At 33.4% G+C, this 24,743-nt stretch overlaps 1 protein-coding gene across 2 annotated transcripts in view; it reads right to left on the bottom strand.

Annotated features, from left to right (window-relative positions):
* Positions 1 to 4,038: 4,038 nt before the first annotated feature.
* The window catches only part of HECTD2 (HECT domain E3 ubiquitin protein ligase 2), a 31,551-nt gene continuing 10,846 nt past the window's right edge, over positions 4,039 to 24,743 (bottom strand). For both annotated transcript variants that reach the window (XM_035329298.1, XM_035329297.1), the window contains 17 exons: positions 24,218 to 24,307; positions 23,571 to 23,635; positions 22,765 to 22,810; positions 21,563 to 21,672; positions 20,031 to 20,179; positions 18,609 to 18,732; positions 16,623 to 16,719; positions 15,659 to 15,766; positions 14,514 to 14,646; positions 12,587 to 12,675; positions 11,020 to 11,178; positions 10,443 to 10,517; positions 9,346 to 9,433; positions 8,983 to 9,089; positions 7,670 to 7,785; positions 6,869 to 7,012; positions 4,039 to 5,000 (listed from right to left, as the gene is read on the bottom strand). In XM_035329298.1, coding sequence (XP_035185189.1) covers positions 4,880 to 5,000; positions 6,869 to 7,012; positions 7,670 to 7,785; positions 8,983 to 9,089; positions 9,346 to 9,433; positions 10,443 to 10,517; positions 11,020 to 11,178; positions 12,587 to 12,675; positions 14,514 to 14,646; positions 15,659 to 15,766; positions 16,623 to 16,719; positions 18,609 to 18,732; positions 20,031 to 20,179; positions 21,563 to 21,672; positions 22,765 to 22,810; positions 23,571 to 23,635; positions 24,218 to 24,307 — 1,821 coding nt within the window. In that variant the 3' untranslated portion in view covers positions 4,039 to 4,879. The remainder of the gene's footprint in view (positions 5,001 to 6,868; positions 7,013 to 7,669; positions 7,786 to 8,982; positions 9,090 to 9,345; positions 9,434 to 10,442; positions 10,518 to 11,019; positions 11,179 to 12,586; positions 12,676 to 14,513; positions 14,647 to 15,658; positions 15,767 to 16,622; positions 16,720 to 18,608; positions 18,733 to 20,030; positions 20,180 to 21,562; positions 21,673 to 22,764; positions 22,811 to 23,570; positions 23,636 to 24,217; positions 24,308 to 24,743) is intronic.

Genomic DNA, 24,743 nt, shown 5'->3' with positions numbered 1-24,743 from the left:
AACGCAGAGCTGCAAAAATTAACCTGACCAAAAATTTAATATGCTAAACAGAACACTGAAAATTGGTAAAGCAAAATGGTGAACGTACTCTTATTTTTATGATGGCTTGATATAAATCATTTAGAAAGAGGAGAAATAGCAATTGCTCATTTAAAATGGAAAGCCAACTGGGTTGTCCCAACTACTTCTACTTCCTCTTGTGAGAATCCAAGATGAATTTGAGATTCTGTGCTTTCTTTCTCATGTATTAAAGTCATCTCTATTATACATAGGTAACATTCATATTCCATAATTATTTTTCTGGTTAAAGAAGTGAAATGCTTGAAAATGAATATGGTGCATTTATTATCACCAAATGCGTCCTGTAAGCTAATTCCAAAATCTGACCAGGGTACTCCCCCATCTTGGTATCCAGAAAGACTTGGGAAAAGATCCCTTATGAAGTAGGATCCCTTATGAAGTAGGTAAGTGAAGTGACAATATTGTGTTCTCTGCTCACTCTGGCATACGTGACTGCCCTATTGACCCATCCTTCCTGCTAATAATCAAGGCCAGCTATTTAAACTTCCAAACAGTCTACATGCTGCTACCATACTCCTCGAAAATAAGGTGTGAGGTGAGTGATTTTAGGTCACCTCACACCTTATTTTCGAGGAGTATGGTAGACAACCAAAACCAATACCCACGTGTTTAAGCCACACTGTCTTCATGACTGTCCTTTGACTGCTTTATATCCAGCTGGATTAATTGTCCAAAAGACAGAACGCTTTCAGTACCTGCTCTCTGCTCTATCACTACTGAATTAATATTCCAGACTACTTAACTAGAGCAGCCTCTAAACAAACATTAGGTAAGCTCATTAATTGACAAGATGGTTTGAATAACTTGCACACAGTTACAAATATTTTTGTTGCAATAATAAAAATGGTAAATGCAGTATCCTAAAAGATGCAACAGAACCATTAAGGCACATAACCTGACACGTACAGGTACTGTTTTGTGTTAGTATTGTAGAAGATTCCAGTACCTAACCCATGTTAGGGGCTGTTCAATTTACATGAACTTCTCCCACCCTTCCAGATTTAATGAGCAACTACTCTAACGTCTCCTCAGAGACGCAATCTCTCCCTCTTCCTTGACCTCAGAGTTCTTTCCTACCTGTAGATTTGTAGAAAAAAATACTTTTGAATCAAATACCTATTCTACAACCAGGAACGCACCTACTCCAGAAATACCTAACTACAATAACTCTTGCCATACCTGTTGCCTTGTTATATTTTACATATAAATTTGAAATGTGCACATCTCCAGATGCCCAATTTTACTCATGAATTTAACAACAAAACCCAGGTGACTATGAATTAGAATATGATTCTAATATGATTCTAACGCATGCAAGTGGAGCATCTGTGGCAGTCCAAGGAACTTCACCAACACATACTACAGTACAAATTTTGAAGAAAAAAAAATGTAATGGAAAATTACTTAACCCAAACATAAAAGAGAAACTATCTTGAAAGAGAAACTATCTTGAAAGAGATGTAGGTGCTCTAACAGGAAAAACAAATACTCTTACAGTCTGCTACTTATGACACGCAAATTAGCATTAAGGGAGCTGAGATATTTCTTTTTTTTTTTTTTTTTTTTTTTTTTTTTAGGTAAGGATTCATAAAGAATATTAAATATCACATCTGTAAAAAATAAGAAATATAGGATTTGTTTTTGGAGCAAGTTAGCCAGTCCCACCACCAACTGCAACCACAGAGAAAGACATTTATAGATTTTTCCTCAATATTTGTAAAAATTGTATTCTTAAGAATTTTTCTATTTCTAATCTCTACTCTTAAGAGGAATGTCTGACATCTAATTAAGTGGTTTTGATCCTCATCTTTGCTGCGATCCTCATCTTTGCTGCCATCTGTAGGTAACTCGAGTGGTACGAAGGAGATGAAGTTTAAATCTGGTCAGATATTAGTCCTGTGATCAGGACTAATAGTAGCCATGGGAAAGCATGCTGTTCTTGTTCCCTGTCCCTCTTGATTTAAATGTTAAAATTAGCTGGTAAAAGACAAAACATGCAACAATTTGACTCTGTCTCTCATTGTACCTCAGAACAATCTTACAACTGAGGGAAGCAAAAAAAGATAAAACAGAGTTCAGGATCCACTATTATACAACATTGTTACACCACGGTATGCACTTCAGGACTTGTAATTTTGACTATATATATATGGAATATACTTCTGGGTGTACACCTGGTATTAAAAACTTAGTTTCCTTTTCAGTGAGCCATACAATGTTTTAACCAAACTGTAATAGTAAGAAAAAGTTTTCAAAAGAAAAGAAAAAGAAGAGATGTAAATCATGTTTTGAAAGCCATTATGATCAATTTTGGAAATATGAAATCAAATAAGACCAGAAATTGAAATACTTGATTTAATGACTGCACAATTTTAATACATAAAAATAGATACTTACAAATGAACGAATTTATACAAACCATATTTCTTTTGTACTTTACAAAACAATGATGGAGATAAAAAAAAAGATTTGCTGGATTACAGGGCAAGACAAAAGAACAAAAGCCATCTTTGAAGAAAATTTTTAAAATGATCAGGGTTGTTTCATAAATACAGTGCAATGCTTTCATTTAACAAATACAAAATTTACTATTTAATTTATCAACATCAGGAAATATATAAAATGTCATTGAATGACTATCTTATTTAAAAACTGATGCAAATACAATAGTTTGTGTTTTTTTTTTTCTTTTTTTTAGAATTCTGAGGTAATATTACACAGTAAAATAAAAAAAGCATTAATAAATAAAACTAAACCCAACACAAAGTGCAATTCAGTGAAAATAAGATAAAGCTTTTATTTTAACAATAATAGATAACTATTAAAATGGGCTTAAGCCATAAAAAAATATTTTGGCTAACTTGCCATGTTTTCAGATAAACTGTATAGTTATTTAATCATAAATTGTCATTCTACTTATCCAGTTCTACAGAGAGAGGAAAGGGAGGTGCTTGTTTCCAAATTTGTTACCTACATCCACATTCAACTGTTAGCGTCAAGCAATTTTAAATTTGTCTAGTTCACTTGGTGCAGTGGTGAAAGTTTTGTTTATTTCTTAACATCTGAAATCCTGTAAATTCAAATTTATTTTAAAACTTCATTTGAAAGAAATAATGGACAACGCACAAGTTTGAAGTGTTGCTTTTAACACTCCATTCTAACCTAGTTTCATTACAAGCTGAAGTCAATGGAAATTTTAATATTGATTTCAAGGAAAGCACAATGAATAGAATGGCAAATATATATAAATATCCTACTATCTATCTCTCTGTTAATAAAATAGTAAAATTACCAGTACCTTCTCTAGAAAACAGAATAAAATAAAATTTGCACTTAGATATTGAAGAAAATCCACAGCAGCTTTGAAACTACAAGTTAGGAAAATTAATTTGTCAATTGTGTGAAAATCTGTTGGTTGTATGTAAATTATATAGGAAGTGAAAACAATAATATAATTTTACTCTTATTGCAAGTAATTGAGTACAGACACCAGAAGCTATTTAAGCATTCAACTCCCAGCAGAAGTCAACTGGGAAAGCTGGCAAATTGGATGCCTAAATATTTTGAAAGATCTGGGCCTCATTCAGATGAAAGAAAAATCTATAGAACATACAGTAGCTATTCATATAAAAAAATACTATACTGCATGCTGATAAATTCTTTCAATTTAATGAATAAAACCCAGACTTATAATTACACCTGCAATTTAGAACTAGTTTCTTCCCCAGCTCCTAATTTACTAATTCAGAATACGCATATCAAGAACTGTTTTCATGTAGTTTGTGCAGTAAAAAACACAAAACATTGTCTTTAAATGCTGGCCCTCAAGTCAATGAAAGCTTCAACATTCTTATGAAATGTTATTGTATTCACTCATCATAGCTTATTTAAGACTTTTAACAAAGTTGACAAAAAATGATAGCAAAACTAATATTAGTTTTATTAGTTTTTCATTTGTTGGAAATTTATTTTTTTCCTGAAGTATTTCAACATTTGCAGAATTTACTTTAAATATCTAGTTTTGTTTACCATGACACTATAGTTTCTGTCAGTTTCAAAGATTGAACCTACAAGTTGCTTAATATCTGTAGTTTGGCCTTGAATTCCCTCGAGCTGAAGAAAGTACTTTTTAACATTCTTTGTACAGTCAATCCTGTTGATCTGTAAAAGCTGAATATAGAACACCTAAAACCTCTTATTCATAAAAAATAAGTTTTTAGCAGTAAATGGCACTATCAAAACCCTATTTGTTCACAGGCAGTTATTTACATGCTTCTTAGACAGCCTGTTTAGCTGAGAAGGAAAACCAGAATATTAAAACTGCATACATTTTATAAAGACTAAAATTCCTATATTCCTTTGTGAAAATATGGCTACATGCTGTAAGTTACATTCTTTTCTACTATTGACGTTAATTGAAAACATTCCACCACTGGGACTAGCTAATATAGAAATATTCTGTGTATTATTTCCCAGTGGAATATATGTGTTGTAAAGTAATTACAATTAATGATAAAGTGCTATTAAGGAAAAACGGAAACAAACTATAACTTTGAAATTGTCTTCATCATGTTTCTTTTATCAAATAGACTAGCTTTTTGTACGAAGAAAACTACTTTCTGTGACAAAGCAAGCAGTAAATGTATTGCCATTAAGGAAAAAACATACACTTCATATTTTAAAAATATATAAGTTGGGTAAGACTTGCACAGTATCAAGAGACATAACAAAAAGCTTAAAGGCACAATTAGAAGAGAGTGAGTGCTACATAAAAATGCTGTTCTTGAAGTATTTTATTTTATTCTAGACCAAAACCCTCTGCATTTGAAATTCCAATGATCAACTTTTGCTTCAATTCTTTCTTATTCTTGTAAGGAGGGAGACAAAGCTGGTTGAAGCAAGTATGGGCCACTGGTAACCTAAAACAAAAACAAAACCATCCTCTTATTAAGTAACACAACAAACACAGGGTGCTGCCATCTGCCTACACATTTCCAGTTACATAAGAAACCGTGTACAAGAAATATTATAAATAACACTATTGGTCAAATGCACCTCAGGTGCTCAGGTAAATTTTGTTTGCTTGCAGCTCTCACCCCTTTGCAAGTTGCAAATGTCTTCTGAAAGCTGAGATTGAATACATATATATTTCAGGTCTCTCATAGGATCACCTAATTGAAACGCTGGAAGCCATGCTCAGCACTAGGAAAGATTATTCCGATGAAAACAGTTATTCAGCCAGTTGACCTGAAGCTCCACCTGAAACTTGGAATTAACCCAATGCACTGAAAAATTCCTAAACTCTTGTCACTTAAAAGTTAGATTTTAAGTTTGTGATTTTAGTAAGCTCTCTAGTTCTGTTTTCATTTAGTCAGTAGTTTGGCATTTGATCATTAGCAAATATTCTTGAAAGTGAGTGAAACGCCACTCCAGATCTGGAGATCCAAACAGCTGTTTTTATCCCTACTTTAAACAGGGAAGCAAACATCTGTTGAGAAGGCTGGAGTCCTGCTTCAGAATTTGGCAACTTGGGAAACTGGATATTAATTTGGTAATTCTTATGGCTACTGGCATCTTTGATGCTATTGTGTGAGCAATACAATGTCAACATGCTTATGCTCATTGTTGTAGAGGCCATCTGACTGAAGCAAACATCTTGCAGCCCAGATCTACATGATTTTAAATGTACATTATTTCAAAACATGTTCTCAGTTCCAAGAAAGAATCATTTGCAGGAGAATCAACTTAAACAGAGATTCAATGTTGACTGATTTTTCTTCATTTCTGCTCATGTCCCTTTAACATATTACTGGAACCAGTTATTGGCCAATTGACTAAGGCATTGGAAATACCACAATAATGAGAAATTTTTGTTTGCTTGCTTTAAATCTGATTTCATCAATGCATTTTTCCAGTTCTCCACAGAAAAACCCCCAAAATTTTGACTGTAAAAATGTAGTTCCTTTAAAGTATTTTGACTACCTTAAAAGTTAGAGAAACACAGGCAAAGCCAACAATTACTGCTTATCAGTGAGACAGACCAGTAAGTTTTTCTATACAATTTTCCAAATCGTTTAAACTGACTGTCTCCGCTCCTGAAAAGGAAAATACTGGCTGGAAAGCAGGAGGGATTCTTCAATTCACTTCCATACAAAATAAAAGGTTACCAGAAGCATAAGAACTTGGCATGAACAATTTAACTTTCATGATGAGGTTACAAGGCTGCTTCAGTCCTATTTCGTATGAGCAACCTCTGTATCAGCTATACACTTACACACCAGAGACCCTAAAGGAATGCTACATCTTTTCCAGCAATGCAAATTAAAATTCCTATTTAGACTATCAAGAAAGAATGCAAGGCGTTTTTTGGTAACAGCAGGGGCTGCTATTCATAATGACAAAACAGACACAAAGATTCAGAAAAAAAAATCATGGTGATTCACCCTCTATTTTCACTAGCTCAGCTGTCATGTTAGGAACAATTAAACAGTTTATTTGAATTAAAACACATAAGGAAACTTCAAAGGTAAAAAATTCATGGACTCAAATGTAAACACTGACTGAAGAATTGATTTTGTATTAGACGATCATCAGCTAAATTTATGTTATCAATAGATGGGTTTAATAACATTTTGAAGACAAATTAATGGAGGTCATGAAGTTTCTCCATTATACTCTTTGCTCTTCTTTAAAAAGACATTCAAGAGCAATAAGGACTCCCAGGAAATAATTTAAGAACATTTTTTATTTATTTTTTTTTTTTTTTTAAAAAAAAACAACTACTTGCCAATTAGTGGATGTTTCACTCTTTGAAATCTTGAAATTCAAATCCGCCATGCCTCCCACAGGTACTCTGTCACTTCCTGTAGCAAAATGTAGCAGCTTCTTTTGAAGGTCAAGAGAAAATCCAAGTACTACATCCCAAAAGTATCTATGTTCAGGGTCAAAGGAGAAGAAAATGGTTTAAGATGCAATATCCTGCCAAAACAGTATTAGAATATAACAACTCCATGTGATAAATTGACGCTTACCAGCAATTGAATTGATGTAAAACAAAGGGCATCAATATCCTAATATGCAATCTTAAGTAAGTTCCTAAGGACTTAACAAGTACAATAATATTTTATGAATTTTGTAATTATGTGTTGTCATAATGATGTCCAAACCCACTTTTCTATTAAAAAAATAATCAGTTTAACTTATTAGTATACATCTCTTTATTATCAATTGGAACTGGGAGGAAAAAAATATAAAATTGGTTAATAGAATTAAAGACTCTGATGTCACTGTATAGGATTTGAAACTACCTCCATTTGCAACTTACATCACTTTTAATGTATCCAGTAACACACTATGTTATTAAGGATCTAATTCTTCTTATTTATATAGTATATTTGTTTTATTGTGTCTAAAGACAGTAATTTAATAGCATCATTGTCTCATTTGGAAATAAGTTTTTTAAAGCTTCATTTATTTATGATCCATTTTCAGAATACACCTGAATAGATTATTCCCAACAGTCTACCATGAAATGCTGCTTTTTAAGCCCGTAATTTAATTAGGAAAAAAAATACTAAATCAAGCCTACCTTATAGTGAGATCAGTTTTCTGGTATCCCTCATATTGAGTACTTCGCTGTAAAGCGGACATATCCAGTTCAGGACTACCACATACAAGTATTTCAACTTCTTCCGGACGAAGTAGCTGCCAGAAATTAAGTATAAAATATTTAATCTTCATTGAAGTTGAGAAATAATAGATTTTTTTTCCATTGATGAAAAATTAACAGGATATTGTTGAATGTAAATTTATAAGTTAACTAGATACATATTGTTTTTCTAGAAAAATGAATTCCTTAGAACTTGGAGGAATCTTTTATTACTGTATATAGTAAAAAGCAAGTTACTGGATAACATTATATTTTAATGCATTTCTTTTGTTTCCCAATTCCTTTTCATTCTTATGTTTATTTCAATGACTGGCTCATCTTCTGATTAGATTACAAATATGTCATGAAAAAAAAAAATAAGGTTTTACATATGGAATTCAGAGAGAGTGTCTTGATCTCTTTTCTTTCTTTTTTTTTTTTTTTTTTTTTTTTACAACTTCCATTTTATTTTCATTGAATGTCCCAGTATAGGTTGATAAGTAGTAATGACGGACAGAATTTACTTTTAGGTGTGCATAGTGTTGAACCAAGCAAGTACATTTAACCATAAATCATGTTTCACAACCACTAAACTTAAAACAGTAGAACCTACTTCTTACTCATTTACTACACCATCTTTTGCAAGCATGAATGTACTTCATTGCAGTTCAGGGAAGTTTAAGAAGGAGAATGAAACTCTACTGCAGTTAGTCACATTTCTGCTGCAAGCCTGTCATACTTGGCTAATTTCACAGGAACACAAATTCTCATCAAGATTGTAATTGCCTCTTCTTTCTCTTACTGCACAAGGAATGGCGTAAAATACAAAACACATTCCAAAAGCCAAATAGGACTGAATACACAAGAATGTTTAGCCTCAATCTTACTGAAAGTTCCTTCTGCAAAAAAGTAACACGGTTTTCACAGTAGTCGCTCCAGAACGCACAGACATATTTGCGCTACTGCTTGGAACTGTAAGAAATGCAGAGAATCTCCATAAACACTGATACAAAAGCCCATGATTTGTCTGTGAATACATGCTGATAAACTTAACTTGTGGAGCTTTATTTATCCATAGTGTTCTGTTAAAAAAGATGATGATTGATAACTTAATTTCTCCTGTTCAACTACATTGATTAATCAAGATTCCTTATGAATGCTAAAACCATCCAATGTAGATACCAAGAATAACTTACATAATTTAGATCAGTCATTGCCACCTATTTGAAACAGAAGTGATATTTTGTTCTTACCAGTAATGCATATGAAGCACAGACACTATGAAATCCATAATAGAAAGCTGCAAATTGTTTGTAGATTGATTTGTTGAGAAGAAAATCAACATAAAGCTGCACATATTCTAAAAAAAGAGAATCATTCTTTTGTTACATTGCAATAATTTTAAGTAACATTTTGTTGTGCCCTCTAAAATTGTACTGAATTAACAAAAATGAATGCATTTTAATTTACATACTACTAAATTGGTAGACGTAACAGGAAAGACCACAGGAATTTATTTCTTGTATTTTGTTAAATAAAACCTTGGTTTACAAGAAGTAAAAAGAATGATAAATTTCAATCTGCCAAATGTGTATCATTCATATGTATTGAAATACCTTTCCTATTCTGATTTGTGACTGGAATCTTATCTCCATTTGGCTTTAGGTTATAAGATTTTATAACACCAAATTCTTCCTGAAAAACCTGTAGAAAGAGAAAATCAAGTTCAGTCTTGGAAAATACATTCAGATACTCGCAGAGTACAAAGCTTGTATTTATTACTCCATGCATCTCCCCTCTTTCTTCAGCACATACTGTAATCCTGAGGGTTTTGTTTTACTTGTTTGGTTTTAGTTAACTAATACAGTTTTCAATAAATTGCTTAAGAAATTGGCATTCAAAGTAGAAAAATTGTCCCTATTAAACAGTAGCACATTGAGCTGCAGACTGTGTAGCCTCAAAGTGGAAGCAGAACATGCCTAGGAACAATTTAGTAGTATCAAACATAATTAGGAAGGTATCTCTTCCACTGTAACTCACCTAGCAACTCAAAAACAGCTGCTTTACAAAAAATCTCTTATAGTATTATAATAATGTAATTGAAAGCTGAAGCAAAAAAGGTCAATACGAGTCCATAAACCAGCATGAAATTTTACTAAATAGCATGTGTCCTAAAACAATGAATACATGAAAAAGACTTCCTTCTTGATTGAATAGAAATATAATCATTTATTGATTGTTACACATACAAGTCTGGCAAAACCATCATAACTTGAACAGGCAAGATATGTGAAAGTGAGATTTCCTAAGTAAAACATGTAAAATAACAAGAGTAAGCTTTGTCAAGCAACTGGGTTAGACAGAAAAAGAACTGTCTTGCAGACAGATGAATTCCACAATCAGGTAGGTCACCGACTGCAATGCATTAGTGTCAGAGCAAGCAAAGAGCTGGAACTCTACCAGCAGCTAGACATGGGACCCCAGCAGTCAATGGTCAGATCCACTTAGGTTGTCATTGAACTGTTTAAAGCCCCATAATGGAACCAGACTCTGTGCACCAAGCACTACACTGGTTTTGAAGCAAGCTTTCATGCTCACGCAGTTGTACAGCAAACAATAAGCAACCACACACTTGTCAACCACTCCATTGCAGAAACATTGGTAAAATTACTGAACTAGTTTCAGAATCACTTGTAGTTGAGTACTTAATAACCTGAAAGGTTGAGTAAAAATCCTCTTCAACATTGCCTTCATAGGACAAAAGTTCATTCAGTCCATGGGCCAATTCCTACAACATGAATAAAAACCCTTTAGTGAACCTACAAAAGTAAATGATGTATTTGCAAGAACATGCAAAAATCATTCTTTATAAAGAAACTACCTTGGAAAAAGCTGCATCTTCAAAACATGTACACAAAAAGACCCCACACTGCTTAATCAGCATATTAGAAGTGTTTTTTTTTTTTAATCATAAACTTAAATTTTTCCTTTTACTATGGAAAGGGTGTCTAGAACATATCAAATTTTGGTATTCTAACTTCCAGAAGACCTACAAAAACTCTGCTATACTTGCAAAACAAGGAGTATTTATGTTTTTGGCAGCAAAAACAGAGACTATATCAGCTGGTACTAAAAAACGTCTGTTTTGAAACAGTCTGTACAGACTGTTTCAAAGCATTAAATAGATAATCAGTAGATAATTAATAAATAGATAATAATGCTTTCCAAGTATTAAATTTAAGTAGAACAGGTTCCAAGTCAGTAATTTAGCATCTAAAAACAATACTTACAGGCATAATCTGAAACAAGTCATCCAACGTAACATCACAGATGCCTACAAGTGTGTTATGATCACATGGAACTATAGGAGGACTCAACAATTTCTTGTAACAACAAGGTGGGAAACGAATATCCAAGGTGATGCTATTATAGACAGCAAGTCCCATAAGCTATACAAGTCAAACGTTAAAGGCAAAAACCACACATCTTAATTACAGTTAACATTTTAGGTAACTTGGAAAAAATATTTAAAACTTTTACTGAGCATACTCTAGCATATTCTAACATACTAAACAAACTGAAGTAGTTTAATTTTTTTTTTTGGACTGACATTATTTGTAACACAATTTTGTGTTACAATTAAGTAATAGTTCAAACGGTCAAATGAGGCATGCTGCCAGAACACTTGAAAATCTCCATCATATTATATACCAGCATTTCCTGAATAAATTGTTCCAATGTATTATGACTTTTTTTAAAAAAGAAAACTGTTTATTTTTAATCCCCAAATTCCAAAGAACACTCAATATATAAATTTTTCTTTGAAATACAAATTTTCTTTGAAAAATTTGCAATTTTTTCTTTGAAAAAAAGCCTAATGACTAACCTGCACTGGCACTACAGCTTATCTGCTAGCACACTTAGGTACACCTGGTGATACACAATAATTCTAGAGTCCGGACAAAGCAAATGGGGATGGAATAGAGCAGGCTATCTTTCTAGCTTAAAAAGACATATGTAAATACAAGAAACAGATTCATCCACATAGGCTTGTGCTTGTTACTACCAGACTTGCTATTGCAGCCTACCATACTCATTAAGTAATACAGAATAGCTTAAATTTTATACACTGCACCTCATCGTTCGTTCATTTCATAGCAGGGACTTTATCCTCAGCAAACTGTCACATACAGCTATTGAGGACTAACTGAGAAAATGCTTTCCACGTCCGTAAGTTGGTTAAAGAAGGAATAAACAGCCACAATGACACTTACCCAAACTAATACTTCATAGTACTAATTTGAAATTAATATCAAAAATTAGAAGAATCCCATTCATGATTCAGCTTCCCATTAGTAAAATGGGTGCATCATCACCTCATCTTAGTGGATTTATAAGCACTAATTTATTAATTGCATGTCTGAGGTCTTCATAAATTAGCACATCAGAAAACCTAGGAAAAAAATCTTATGTTCATGTGGAAACCATTAGGCTAAAAAGAAGCCACAAACTGGTCAATAGGAACTTAAAATATTAATGCACCCAGGCTCATTTATGTTTACTGAATGGAACCCAGAAGTGAAGTACATAAAAATTATAACTTACACACAAAAAAGTTGCATGTGCAATCTCAATTGCACTATTTTCTGACTGTAAAATGTACCATGTACCCATATCAATCATTGTCTTCCTCTTTTTTTAGATTGCTTCCTTGAATGACTTTTTCTTTATACATTTAAAATTCAACACACTTGTACGTACATCGGGATAGGTTCTGATTAGATCTTCCTGCCTTATTTTGTTCCTGTAATTAAATCACTGCTTGTTTAGCACTGTTATGAGGACATAAAAGGATACAGCTCCAACCAGTCGGAATTCAGAATAGTTATCGCACTTAAAGCTGCTGAACCAATGGCAGCGTGAATCCTTGTGGTACGTGAACATGCCTGCAGAAGAGGAAAGTTGCACTTTACCAAGCCTTATCTTTAATAAAAGGTCACACAAAACCATTTTTTCTTACACGCACATTATTAAGTGCTTCTAAAAGTGCAGATCTCCAGGCTGGTTCTCAGTTCCATGTCTTCCCTTCTGCAGCAGGGCCCTACAGGTCCTTAGGCAAAGGCCACCAAGAGCAGCTCCAGCCCTGAAGCAGGACTAAGCCCATCAGCCCAGGTCATGTACTGCATTCTTAAATAAGCACCTCCACTCGTGGATATTTTACATGGTTTCTATGCATTCTGCTTCGTCACAGTACTTTATAATCTGTACAGCCAGAAACATACCTGTCTGATCAACTATTTTATTGCTGCAATGTAAGCCCATTTCTTCCTACCTTTCTGTATCAATAGCAGATGACAATCTTTAAAAACATTGGAATGAATCCCATGACACGAAAAACTTTTTCATATTTATCTGCCTAAAAATTATTTTAAAGAAGATTAAAAAACCCACAAACACCCTAAAAAATCCACCTGCTGGTCTAAGTAACAAGCTAGATCCTACCAAAATCATGACTGTAACGTCGTATCTGAAGCAAATAGCAGTCAAACAAAACATACCATTTTAAAGAGTAAAAGAAAGTAAAAACCTACATAACAGCTTTAAGATGCCTAGGCAAGGTGCATTTCTCTGAGAAGCAAGACAGTTACACTCTAGATTGAGAATGCACTAACAGTGAAATCCACTTTATCAATGCATAACTACATTAAATAAAATGCAATGACTGGTTTTGGGATTGAATACACTGATAGTTTAATATTGTTTTCACAGTCAGCATACAAACTAAAGCCCTGAACAGGTTGTCTACGGTTGTCTTGTATGTAATTGCTCATCTCATTTGGGTTTGAAGATAAAGCTGAGGAATAAATGATTTAAATGAAAACCAAACTTCTTTGAATTAAAGCAACAAACACCAAAAACTCCAGTTGATGTCTCACGGATATCTAGTCTTTATGAAAACTTAGAGATAGAACTCTGCCTTCAGATGTGCCATTTTTTGCTAAAAGCATTTTCTCCCAAAAGATCTATCTTTTTTGAAATTTGGTCCAACGAGGAGTGCATCACAAATAGTTTAAACAGTGTCTTCACCAGAAGCAGTTGAACATTTGCATTTAAGGAAGAGCAAGGTTCACTGACTGAAAGATGGCAGTGACACTGGAACAAAATAGGTCTCAAATCCCATTTACTAATTACCCACACTGAGAGGAAGAAGACATTGTAACACACGTGGGGCAGGCAACTAAGTCTCTTGGTAGAGCTGGAAACACTGCAACACAGCAGATATATCAGGGGAAAAACTTCAAGAAAAATCAACTGCTAGTCTTGAATCCCCCCACACTTTCTACTCAGCACGTTCACTAAAGTAAGGATAGTAACAGACTGAAACCACTGAGCCTCCAGTTTCTGAAACAAGATCTAGTGTGATTGAAGTTTTAAAAAGCTGAATCCCAATTTTAATTCCAAATCTTTCCATTGATCAGATATTTGCTCACTCTCTAGTTGTTATACCACTGAAATGAAATCTCAGTGTTTCAGCAACGCTTGAACCTCCCTGCCAAAAGCCAAGATCTTCCAAGCTTTTCAGAACTTCCCACTCTCTTCTATTGTCCTCTATGCCAAGAGTTCTTCCCATCTATATTCATGACAGTTTTAACTTGCCTGCTTTTATTTATTTATTTTTACATCAACAAGTAAGTGGTCTAATACTGGATTAATGAAGAATTCTTATCCATCACGGTTTTGATATTTTAAAATCAACAGATTTTCAAATTGTACTTAAACTCACCATAGTCTGGGTGAAAAATCTGACGAATCAGAAGAAGAAACCATTCTTTTGTCAGGCCACCCATATCAAGACCAGCTTCTCCTACAAATGTGACTTTCAACTTCTTTTTCAAATCTGCCCTCTTCCTTGCTAGCTATTACAAAATAGGAGGTGGTAAAATAGAGAAAATTTAACATATCATCAGTGCTTCCAGTCATAAAGAAAAAACCTCTTTGTATACCACTCTCACTTGGTTTAAACTAGTTATTTGCATCACCTCCCACTAGTAGGTGAAAATCTTGAAGTTGTTCTTGGTTATTTCAAAATGGTAAGTAAAAATACTACAATGCCTGAGAGACAGCAGTATCACCACTGAGTTATTCTGTCTTAGGAAAGAAGGCTAAAATAGACAGGTTTTAATTTGAAAAAAAAAAAAAAGTTTAAACCTATGTTTTCTGCACGTAAACAATCAGAACTTCTTTGGTCTTATTTTGTTTTCAGTATTTGGACTTCTTTTTCAATACCATCAGGCTGTTTTTAGTGTTGAGAAGCAGTGGGGAACTAGCTTTCATTAAATAATAATTAACAAGTTTATGTGGATACTGAAGAACCGCCTACTTCAACGGACACATCTGTCTCTCAATTCTAAAAAAGGAAAAATTACATTCAAGAATGAGGAATCAGTTAAAATTATAAGAAGTTAAGAAAAGAAAGCCTATAATAACTGTTATAAGATAGAGAAGCTAGTGAAGGAAAAGAATAAAAGTATTCTGGGAATTAGAACAGAACAAACTCATCTAGTGACTAGATGATTAGTCATTATTTGTGCTCCTTATCATGGAACTAGATCCTACATAATCTGATAATTATGCACTGTACTCTTAAGATAAAAATTGCAAACACACACATATATCACGTGGTATGCAAGCATACATCTTTGTTAGGAACTTAACTGTGGAAAAGTATAAGAACAGAAAAAAAAGTTCTGATTGTCTGTATCTTTTTTGCAGCACTGCTACTGTGAAGAAGTAATTCAGTTTCTTTTATTTTGTACTAAAGATATATGCATTCCCTATGTTAGCACAGGAATATATAAATATGACTTATCAAATCTAAACACAATTGCTATTTTGCAGCAACACACCATTTAATTACATTTTTAATACCTCATCAAGTGAATCACTAACAAGGTGCGTCCTCCTCACTTTCACATTTAGGAACAACATATTCATGTCAGGTTTCTGTCTGCGAGAGACTTTATCCACAAGGCTTTGCTATTTGAATAAAAAAACATCGTACATGTAACATCTTCATTTAAAAAACAAACACACTTACTAAATTTTAATAAGTCCTTAGTATCTCATATAAAAAGACATTACCCTGATACAACAGATGCTCCAGTATCTTCTAAGAAGTAATGAGCAATGCCATCTCTTTTCTACTGAAAACACCTTTCACACTACATGAAACTATCAGGATCTATAACAAGCAGGTGACAATTGCAGAGCAAACTTTTAAACTCCCAAAATAGTTAAAAAGAATACAAGATGGCAGAGGCTGGCTGGTGCTTTACTTTGCTATTCACAAGATACATCTAGCAAACCCTGAACAGATAGGTGGTGCTGCCACATTGAACACTGAGGAAAACAGTAACTCCTAGCACCTTAAGAAAGTTACCACCAAGAGAGGCAGACAAAATCTCTTTCAAAATGCAAGAGGTTGCACAGAAGCAGTACCTCTTCTGAGATTTGTTATCTTTTGGTCTTCCACAACATCACATCTTCACAAAATGAAATAGGAAACAGACCAAAATTCTCTCTTCCTTAATTACCTTGTTAATTTAACATGCTGGTTTCTTATCAAACACAGTATATTAACCTGCTTTCTCCAAAAAACAAAAAAGCAAAAGTAAACAACACATTTACTGTAACTTTCTCCACAACACTGATATTTGTAAACATCTTAAAACCAAGCATATAAAAATAATAATTAAAAAAAAAACATGGAGAGAATCCAGCATGGACATTTGTAGGTCAGTTGTGATGAAAGGCTGTATGGAATATTTACCTAAGAAAAACTGATAAAAATACCAATTGATTAGACATAACCATTTATCATGAAATGACTTACTCGTGCAATACTTATCATCTGCTGTTCTGAATCCCTTTGAATAATAACCTTTTTCGCTGCTATAGAAATAATAAATGGATATTGACAGAAAGAAAACCTGAATGACAAGAGAAAAAAGATAGAATTTCATTTTTAGCAACTAGCATAGTACTTTCTTAAGAGAAGAGGAGAGAATTTTTACATTATTGTTCAGTAACTATCTTCCCTCTACTGACATTCATTTGGAAATAGCTGCCGGGGTTTTTGTTCTTTCATTGTATACAAAGATAATCAATTCAGTAGAACTCAGATTGTTTAGTTATAGATACTATTAGAAATTCTACTTAACAATAGAATAATACATATCCTGAATATACCTCTTTTATGTTTATCATCTATAGACCTAATAAAAAGCAGTCTTCAATTACAGATGGCAAGAAGTATCTTCTGCTTTACATACTAAATTTTATTGCTACACTGAATTAAAGTAAATGAGAATATATTATTTAATACAAGCTAAACAGTTATCTCAGTATAGCATTCATTAGTACACAGAAGTATTTCTGTTTTTGCTTATTTTCTGCTCTGATTTTCAAAAATACTGATTTTCTACAGGTCCTTCTGATTTAAGCCAGGGCTACAAATGCTCAGGACTTCTAAAATATCAGATTACAGCTACATTCCACTGCAGTCAAATATTACTAACGATTTTGAAAAACTTCAGAAATCATTATGGTAAAAGATTTACTTTACTTGGTTACTTCAGTAAGTTTTTTGTTGATTAGCTCATGCATCACCTAGCAGAAGTTCATACTAAGACACCCGGAGCTTCAGACTCTGTGTGCATCTTGAATCCAGACTCTACATGTGCACCCTGAATCCTGCCTGCGAGGAGCTCCGGATTCTAATGTCTTTAGGAAAGAAAGAGAATGAGGAAAAAAGATTCTCAGTTGATCTGCTGGAAATCCTAACACAAAATGTTTTACCAAGCAGTGTCAACTTATTTGGAAGAACTGTGTATTTCAAAATACGTAATGTGAAAGGTAAACTGGGACTTATTCATACTGGTCCTAATTAATTCTAAGCATAGAGCCTTGAATTATTTATTTATTTTTTAATTATTATTTTAAAGTCAAACTATACAGATTTATAGGCTATAAAATTGGGAAAAAAATATGGCTCTAACACAGTACAAGAACTAAACGTATTTTAAGAATTATACAGCTAGTCTGCATTACTTCCAAAGCTATGTATCACACAAACTTTGTTTTGATATATACCCCATGTCCCAGCTAACTGAAAAGAACTGGAGCAGGTGGAAATCTCACAGCCCTTTTGTAAATTTGGATGTGGGTGCCAAAGCAGCCAGATGGTGCCCATGCAAAAAAAAAAAAAAAAAAAAAGTCTGAAGCTCAGCAGTATACAGATTCCAATGCTTTGAGACTACTCAAAGCCTACTGTGCATTTATCGCTATCACGTCTTTTTTTTTTCTGCCCTCCTCCTTCCCAATCAGATTTTAAAACTTAGCAGGAAGATTTAACACCTATTTCTCCACGTTTCTAGATCATACTTGTGGCTGCCTTAAGCCTGTAACGATTTAAGTTTCATGTAATAGAAGCAAGTACAACTGATTTTACTGGAGCAAATACGATCAGACCCACATACACAATATTTAGATACCACCATTAAGTGTTAAGTATGCACACAGCACCAATTTCTACTAATGTGTTAGAAGTTAAAATATGTCCATAGTAAGATGCAATTAACACATCACTGAATCTACACCAATACATAATAAACTAATGTTACAATCTAGATTTTACTCTTCTGTCCAGTTTGCAAAGGTAGAATGAGATTTATTAATCGACATCATATCCACGCAGTTTCTGCAAACAGTAGCTACATTATGTTTTCCCAATAAAATATATTTAGTATGGCTATATACACACACAGAGATATGGTGCTTTGAAATAATATGTGACAAGAAACAGCCAATTTCTCCTTACCTGTGTGAATTTCCATAACATTGCCAGTTATGATATTCTTCCATAAGATCAATGTGATCAAGTGTAGAATTGTAGAAATCCATATATGAAATAATAGGGGGGCTAATCAGACTATTTGCAGCATCTACAAAGAAAATACAGTAGTCTTTCAAAGTACTGATTGGATTATGCAAATTTTCTAAGCATTCTGTACAGCAGTAAAAGAACAAGATGACAGAAAAAAGGACAAATGGACTACTAGTAACTTTGAGTCTTAGCTACAGAATTCCAACTGTAACATAACTTGCAGCATCATTTAAGATTTAAAACCAGTAATTTTCCAGATCAGCCCAACTGTGGTAAACCTGATACATTTCTGACCTCAAGAGCAATTCCTCTGCAGCATTTGACTGTATCCCACATAATGACATACACTAATTTAAAGTTTCATAGACAAAGAATGATATATTCTTCTGAAATCAATGAAAACCAGTTTGATAGATTTCTCAAACACCTTCATATCAAGTGGTCTCTTTTGAATTACTAAATATCCCTTTTCCCAGAGGTACACGTGCAGAATTAATGAACTGGCAACTCTTTCACAGATGACTACAGAACACAAGAGAAAAAACATGGTTTAGGATACAATTGAGCTTGTGTGTCTAAACTGTGCCACTGTGTAGGGAGGGCTGTGAGGAACTCTTTTAAACAGAAGATGTTTTAAGTAGCCAGAGAAATGAAAATATCTTCAGTTCAATTTTAATTTTCACTTGATGGTTTCATTTTCTCCTACAAAGCATGAAGCAAAGAGGGGCTTTCTACCCCTCAAGAAAAGGGTACTGACCTTAGGTCTTCCATTTCTATAGCAGATGCTCTAACCACTAAACTACTGGTGACTGGGAGAGGAGAAAGACTGCATTTGCAATGGTCAAATTTGCTGTGCTTTGTGTTGAGCTGGACAGATTTACTTTTTCTATGCTGTAGTTTTGAACTTAGGAGGAATACACATTGCTTAAGGTATCTAGATCCTAAGAACATCTATGAGGCTAAACCAGTTATGGAAGAAATTGTAGGAATTTCACATTTAAAAAAAATATTATAAAACTAAGGGAAATCTTTACTATTGGTTACCTCTGTGGATTTTTCTTCTAATGATCTGTTACAGGAAAATGATGCCTAGCAATTATCCTCTAGTAAAAAGCAAGTATAAGGTCTTGCCAATAGACACTTATTTCCTGCTTGCTATTTTTTGGCATTCTCTTCTATTGTAGCTTGTACTGTGTTAATACCAATGTCCACTGCCACCGTAAGTGGAGAGAAAGAGATAAACCACCTTCCTCTGCTCCCGTATGTGTACATGCATACACATACAAAATGCAAGTATATATACGTACATATACAATATACATCTACATGCATACACAATTTAAGGAAAAAACCTACTAAATAATGCCAGGACTTTGGTTGCTGATGGAATCCACCAGGTACATTTCATCATGGGTGGAAACTCTTCAGGTTTTGCAGGAAACAGGCGTAAAGAAATAAATTGCAGTAACCTGTCCACCACCTGCTTGAACCTCCTCTGTGAAATCCTAAAAGAAACAAGCTACAGTTACTCTCATGTGATTGCTGTTCAAACTGAAGCCTATATTATCTAATTTCAATATTATTTTCTGAAGAACATGCTTCTGTCCCATTATAAACATAAAGTTCCAAATTTAAAGTTTGAAGAATCATGCTTTTAAATACTGGCATGCAGCAGTGCTCTTCAGTGCACAATTTAAATGCACTTTTTAATGTCTGCAACTTTAAAAAAATTACAAAAGAATCATTACTTGATCTTGACTTTAATAAACAAAAGTAAACAAAAAATAAACATCCCTTCTCTCTTTCACTCCACAATCTGAATATGGAGGAAGTTTCAATTTTTGACTTTGAGATACTTAGTCCTATTGAATGAATAGTGGAAAATACTTCATAAACTTGTGACAAGTGCACATGTAAAATTATGTGCTGCACCACTTTCTTATGAAAGTGGTACAGCAAAAATACATGTGCAGATATAATACATAATATATTAAAGCATCATTTGGTAAATAAAAGCTCTATGTTAATGTTTCGAATTTCTAATACTTAAGAACATCAATATGCCTTTTGCATCCTTAACCAAAAGGGTTCATCTGATTTGTAAACACTGATTCAAATTAAATAACAAATTAACGCAATTTTAAGCAAATCTGGACATATTTCAGGGGTAGAAATATATGTATATAATTTTTGTCCTTACAGAGAAGAAAATCCTTAATTAAAAGATTCCCTAAGAGACAGGGAATTGTGAACATACACAAACTTTTTTTAAACCCTAAACTGAACTTTTTGTGCAGTCATTATAAGGAAGGCAACTTGCATACAAACAAAAACCACTCTTTTGGCAGTTACCCCCACATGACTAATAGCTAGGCGCTATTAGAATTATTTCAAGTAATTAAAATCTAATGCCTTAACTACATTCTGTCACCATCTCTATCACTATCAGCATGGACTTAATTTCATTTGTGGTTTTCATGTAACACAGCAAAGCTACAGTATCTTTTGGAAATAATGCAAGAAACATCTTTATTTAAAGGAAGATCATAAAGATGTTTGTATCAACATCATTATATAAACACGTATCTAAAAATTTACATCCTTTTTGCATAAGTTATGTAAAAAATAACTTAGCTTATTTTGCAATCAAAGCTTTTTTGCATAAAGATAATCATTTTTATACATTATATACAGTTCGCATCTATAAATCAGTATCACTCAGTGGACTATGTCCAAATGTACTTTGAAAACAACAAGAACAATCTCTGTAGTCAACTTTCATATAATTTATATATAATATAAAACAGTCAACATAAATGGAAATACAGTAACAATTGTAATCCTAAAAATTTTTAATTTTTAATTTTATTTTTTTTATTTTTTTTTACTTTTTAGACCAGTGCACTAGGAAATGATGGTCAGCTTCTGTTAAGGCTGCTATCTGTCTTAGCAAGTGAGCATAGATGACATAAGTAGAAGTGTTACTAAATTGAGGATTCTGAAAAAGATTAAAAAAATGTGTTAGGTTAACAAACTGCAAAGAGGGAAAAAAGTCATTATGACTGTTTCTTACGTTTGTTGTTGCCAATACAATTACGCAGGAAAGTTAATTCAGAAAATTGCTGTGACAGTGGTAAAAGCTATGAAAAAATGATTTGATTTGCAACTTCTATTCAAATGAAAAATATGTAACTCCTATATTGTAAAAGTATGGATTTTTTGTGTTTCAAAAGAAAGCCCACAGGTAACAAAGGCAGTATTCAATATATCTTTTCTGGATTATCATTTACTGTATAGCACATAAATTACACTCCTCTGCATGATGAGCTTTCCATCTCAGTAATAAGGATTCTCCTGTCTTTCCACACACTCCTTATTTTCCCTCTTATATAAGTCCACACACTCCCACTTTTCTGCAGAATTATTCCTTGTAATTCACAGCTAATGTACCCACCCCAGAGAAAAAAAACTGTTGTCTCCAAAAACTAAACTACTATCTGATCTTTCGAGTAACAGCAGAAGATTCTCTCGTGGAGAGGTGTCATCTGCATTAGCAAAGCTTAAAGGGGAAATTTGCTACAAATGCTCTTCAATTTTAGTAGGAAAGGTAATCGGTTAATGTAGACAGAAATCAGACAATGCAGTCATAAGATAGATTGGAGGGAGACTGCTGGATAAACTGCAATACTAGTGAAAATTACTGCAATAGCAAAAAGTGCATATACTGAAACTTTTGGGAAAGATCATTGTTGCAACATAGCAATAAAGGAGATCTGACAATAAGCAGGAAATAACCTTCTAAAACATTTGCTCTTTCAATACAAAGTGATAGGAAACAATTGCATGCCTGTGTTCTTAGTTCATAGGTTTAATGTATGCAATCTTCATATGTTCCCTATGAACTCTGCCATTAAATTCCTGTTCCCATCATGCATACCCTACGCTTCCATATGTTAATACAATCTTATGACAGGAAATTAAATGTGAAATTTATCAGGTATACTAAGTACCTTGTTTGCACAGTATACTGGTTTATAGATTATAAGTTAAGCAGACATATACTTAACTAAAAATACTGTATTTTTCTTACCTGTAGAAGTATACAGTATGCTCTAAGATCATCTTTTGTTCGTGGCCTACAAATGAATGAACTATATGGAAACACTGTGTGTATACAACATATATACACATCAATAGTCAGTATATCACACACCCTAGGATTTAACTTTTTTTTGTCAATACGTGTTGAATACCATATTCAGGATCATCACTGAAAGGACACTTTCAAAGATTCTGACTACTCTCTAAACGTAGGAAAAAAAAGTAGAGAAAGCAATAGCCATGGGTTGGGTTACATATGAGTCAAAACAAGGGGCTGTCTCTTGCTACATCTCTTTTTGAATCATACTAAGCATTCTCACTTCTATTACTTCTTGCTAAAATCTTGTCCTCTCATGGATAATCATTTCTGCACGCTGTACCACCCTTTCAGCGCTGCTGAAACATGAATGATATTACAAAGCAAACTTCGAGTCAAGAAATTATGTAAGTTAAAACATGTTTGTTGGGGTCAGGAGGAACATGTTTTACTCTGGATAAATTCCCTAATTCATCTCACAGTTGGGATTCCTGAAAGATTGCCCTGGCAACAAGCAGCTGAGATTTTCTGGGGGGATATATGGCTAGATCTGCTTCTCAGAGGTTCATTGTCAGCTTACAGAGCTCAAACTAAGTCTCATTAGATTTGCCTGCCAAAAGGAGACAAGTTCTTATGAGTCAAGTTAAGTTTTAAGAGAAAATTTTCTTTCTTTGGCTAAAACAATAGAGTAAAATATAGAAAGTATACCAGTTCTAAGTAAGTGTTGGAACAGTAGTGCAAACATTGGTTATACTTACCCTTTCCATTCTTGTAGCAGACCATTAATTATTCCCTTTAGGACAGACTTCTGAACGTCTTGAGGCTATGGAAAAAGGAGCAGGGAAAAATCATATCTGATCAAATTATACATGCTTGGTTTAAGAGTGTGTACAAAACGGCAAATTTGTTTTGCCTGTGATTCAAGCCAGCTAAGAAATCTTTGACTATATCTTTCCTCAGAGGCTATTAGGTGAGGCCTGAAGATGTATCATCTGTGGCTTTCAAAACTTCAAACAACTTAAAAGCTGTACACATTATTTCTACATTACTTCTGACTTGCGTTTACTAGACACAGTATCTACTTTTTACTACTCCCAACCTCACATTTTCCATCTCTCTCATCATGCAGTGTCCCACCACACTCATGACTTATCTTCCAAGCACTCTTCGAGATCTACCACAGGATGAACCACATTAATACTAACAAAAATTTCCTTGTCTTTTACTGGAGTAATTTTCATGACTCTATGGCAATCCTCACAGGACAATTTTAACTATGTTTTGAGACATTCTTCGGAAATCATAGATATCTGATAAATACTTTTGGTATAAACTGCTTCTTAGAAAGTTTATTTGATGAAATGATAGTTAGATTATCGAACACAAACTCTTTTCTTCTACTTACAGTATTCAATAAGGCATCATAGACAACATTCACAAATTTTGCATCAATTCCAGAGTCCTCAATGGTATTAAATGGAGAATTGGTGTCTTTCTGCAAATTAGAAAATAAACAAAACATTTTGATTTTGAAATGTTTTGAATATTTGACTTGTCTTTCAAAATAAAAGTTTATCAGCACTTTTAAACAAAACACATACAGATAGATATACGTATTTATTTTCCTTATCAAAACATAAGAATCGAAATCACTTTAATTAATGTGTGAAAGATGAAACTAAAGAACATTCATCTTACACTTTAACATTATTCACATAACTCCATTACCTAGTTGTTCTATTTTAAAATGTAGAAGGGTCTCAAATAATAAATTGCACAGAATGTTAATGTTCCATCTTTGCTGTAAATCAATCATGAGACAAGAATGAAGTTACAAGTATTCAATATTCATTAAGTAACTAAAAGTTGCAGGTTATTTTGCCTAGGTTAATAACAAACATCAAAAGCACATCTTGCTCTGTAGTAAGAAG

Source organism: Oxyura jamaicensis, chromosome 6 (assembly GCF_011077185.1).
Source record: "Oxyura jamaicensis isolate SHBP4307 breed ruddy duck chromosome 6, BPBGC_Ojam_1.0, whole genome shotgun sequence".
In the NCBI taxonomy this organism is placed as follows: domain Eukaryota; kingdom Metazoa; phylum Chordata; class Aves; order Anseriformes; family Anatidae; genus Oxyura; species Oxyura jamaicensis.
The sequence above is the reverse complement of the archived record's forward strand: the minus strand, read 5'-3'. Positions and strand labels throughout refer to the sequence as shown.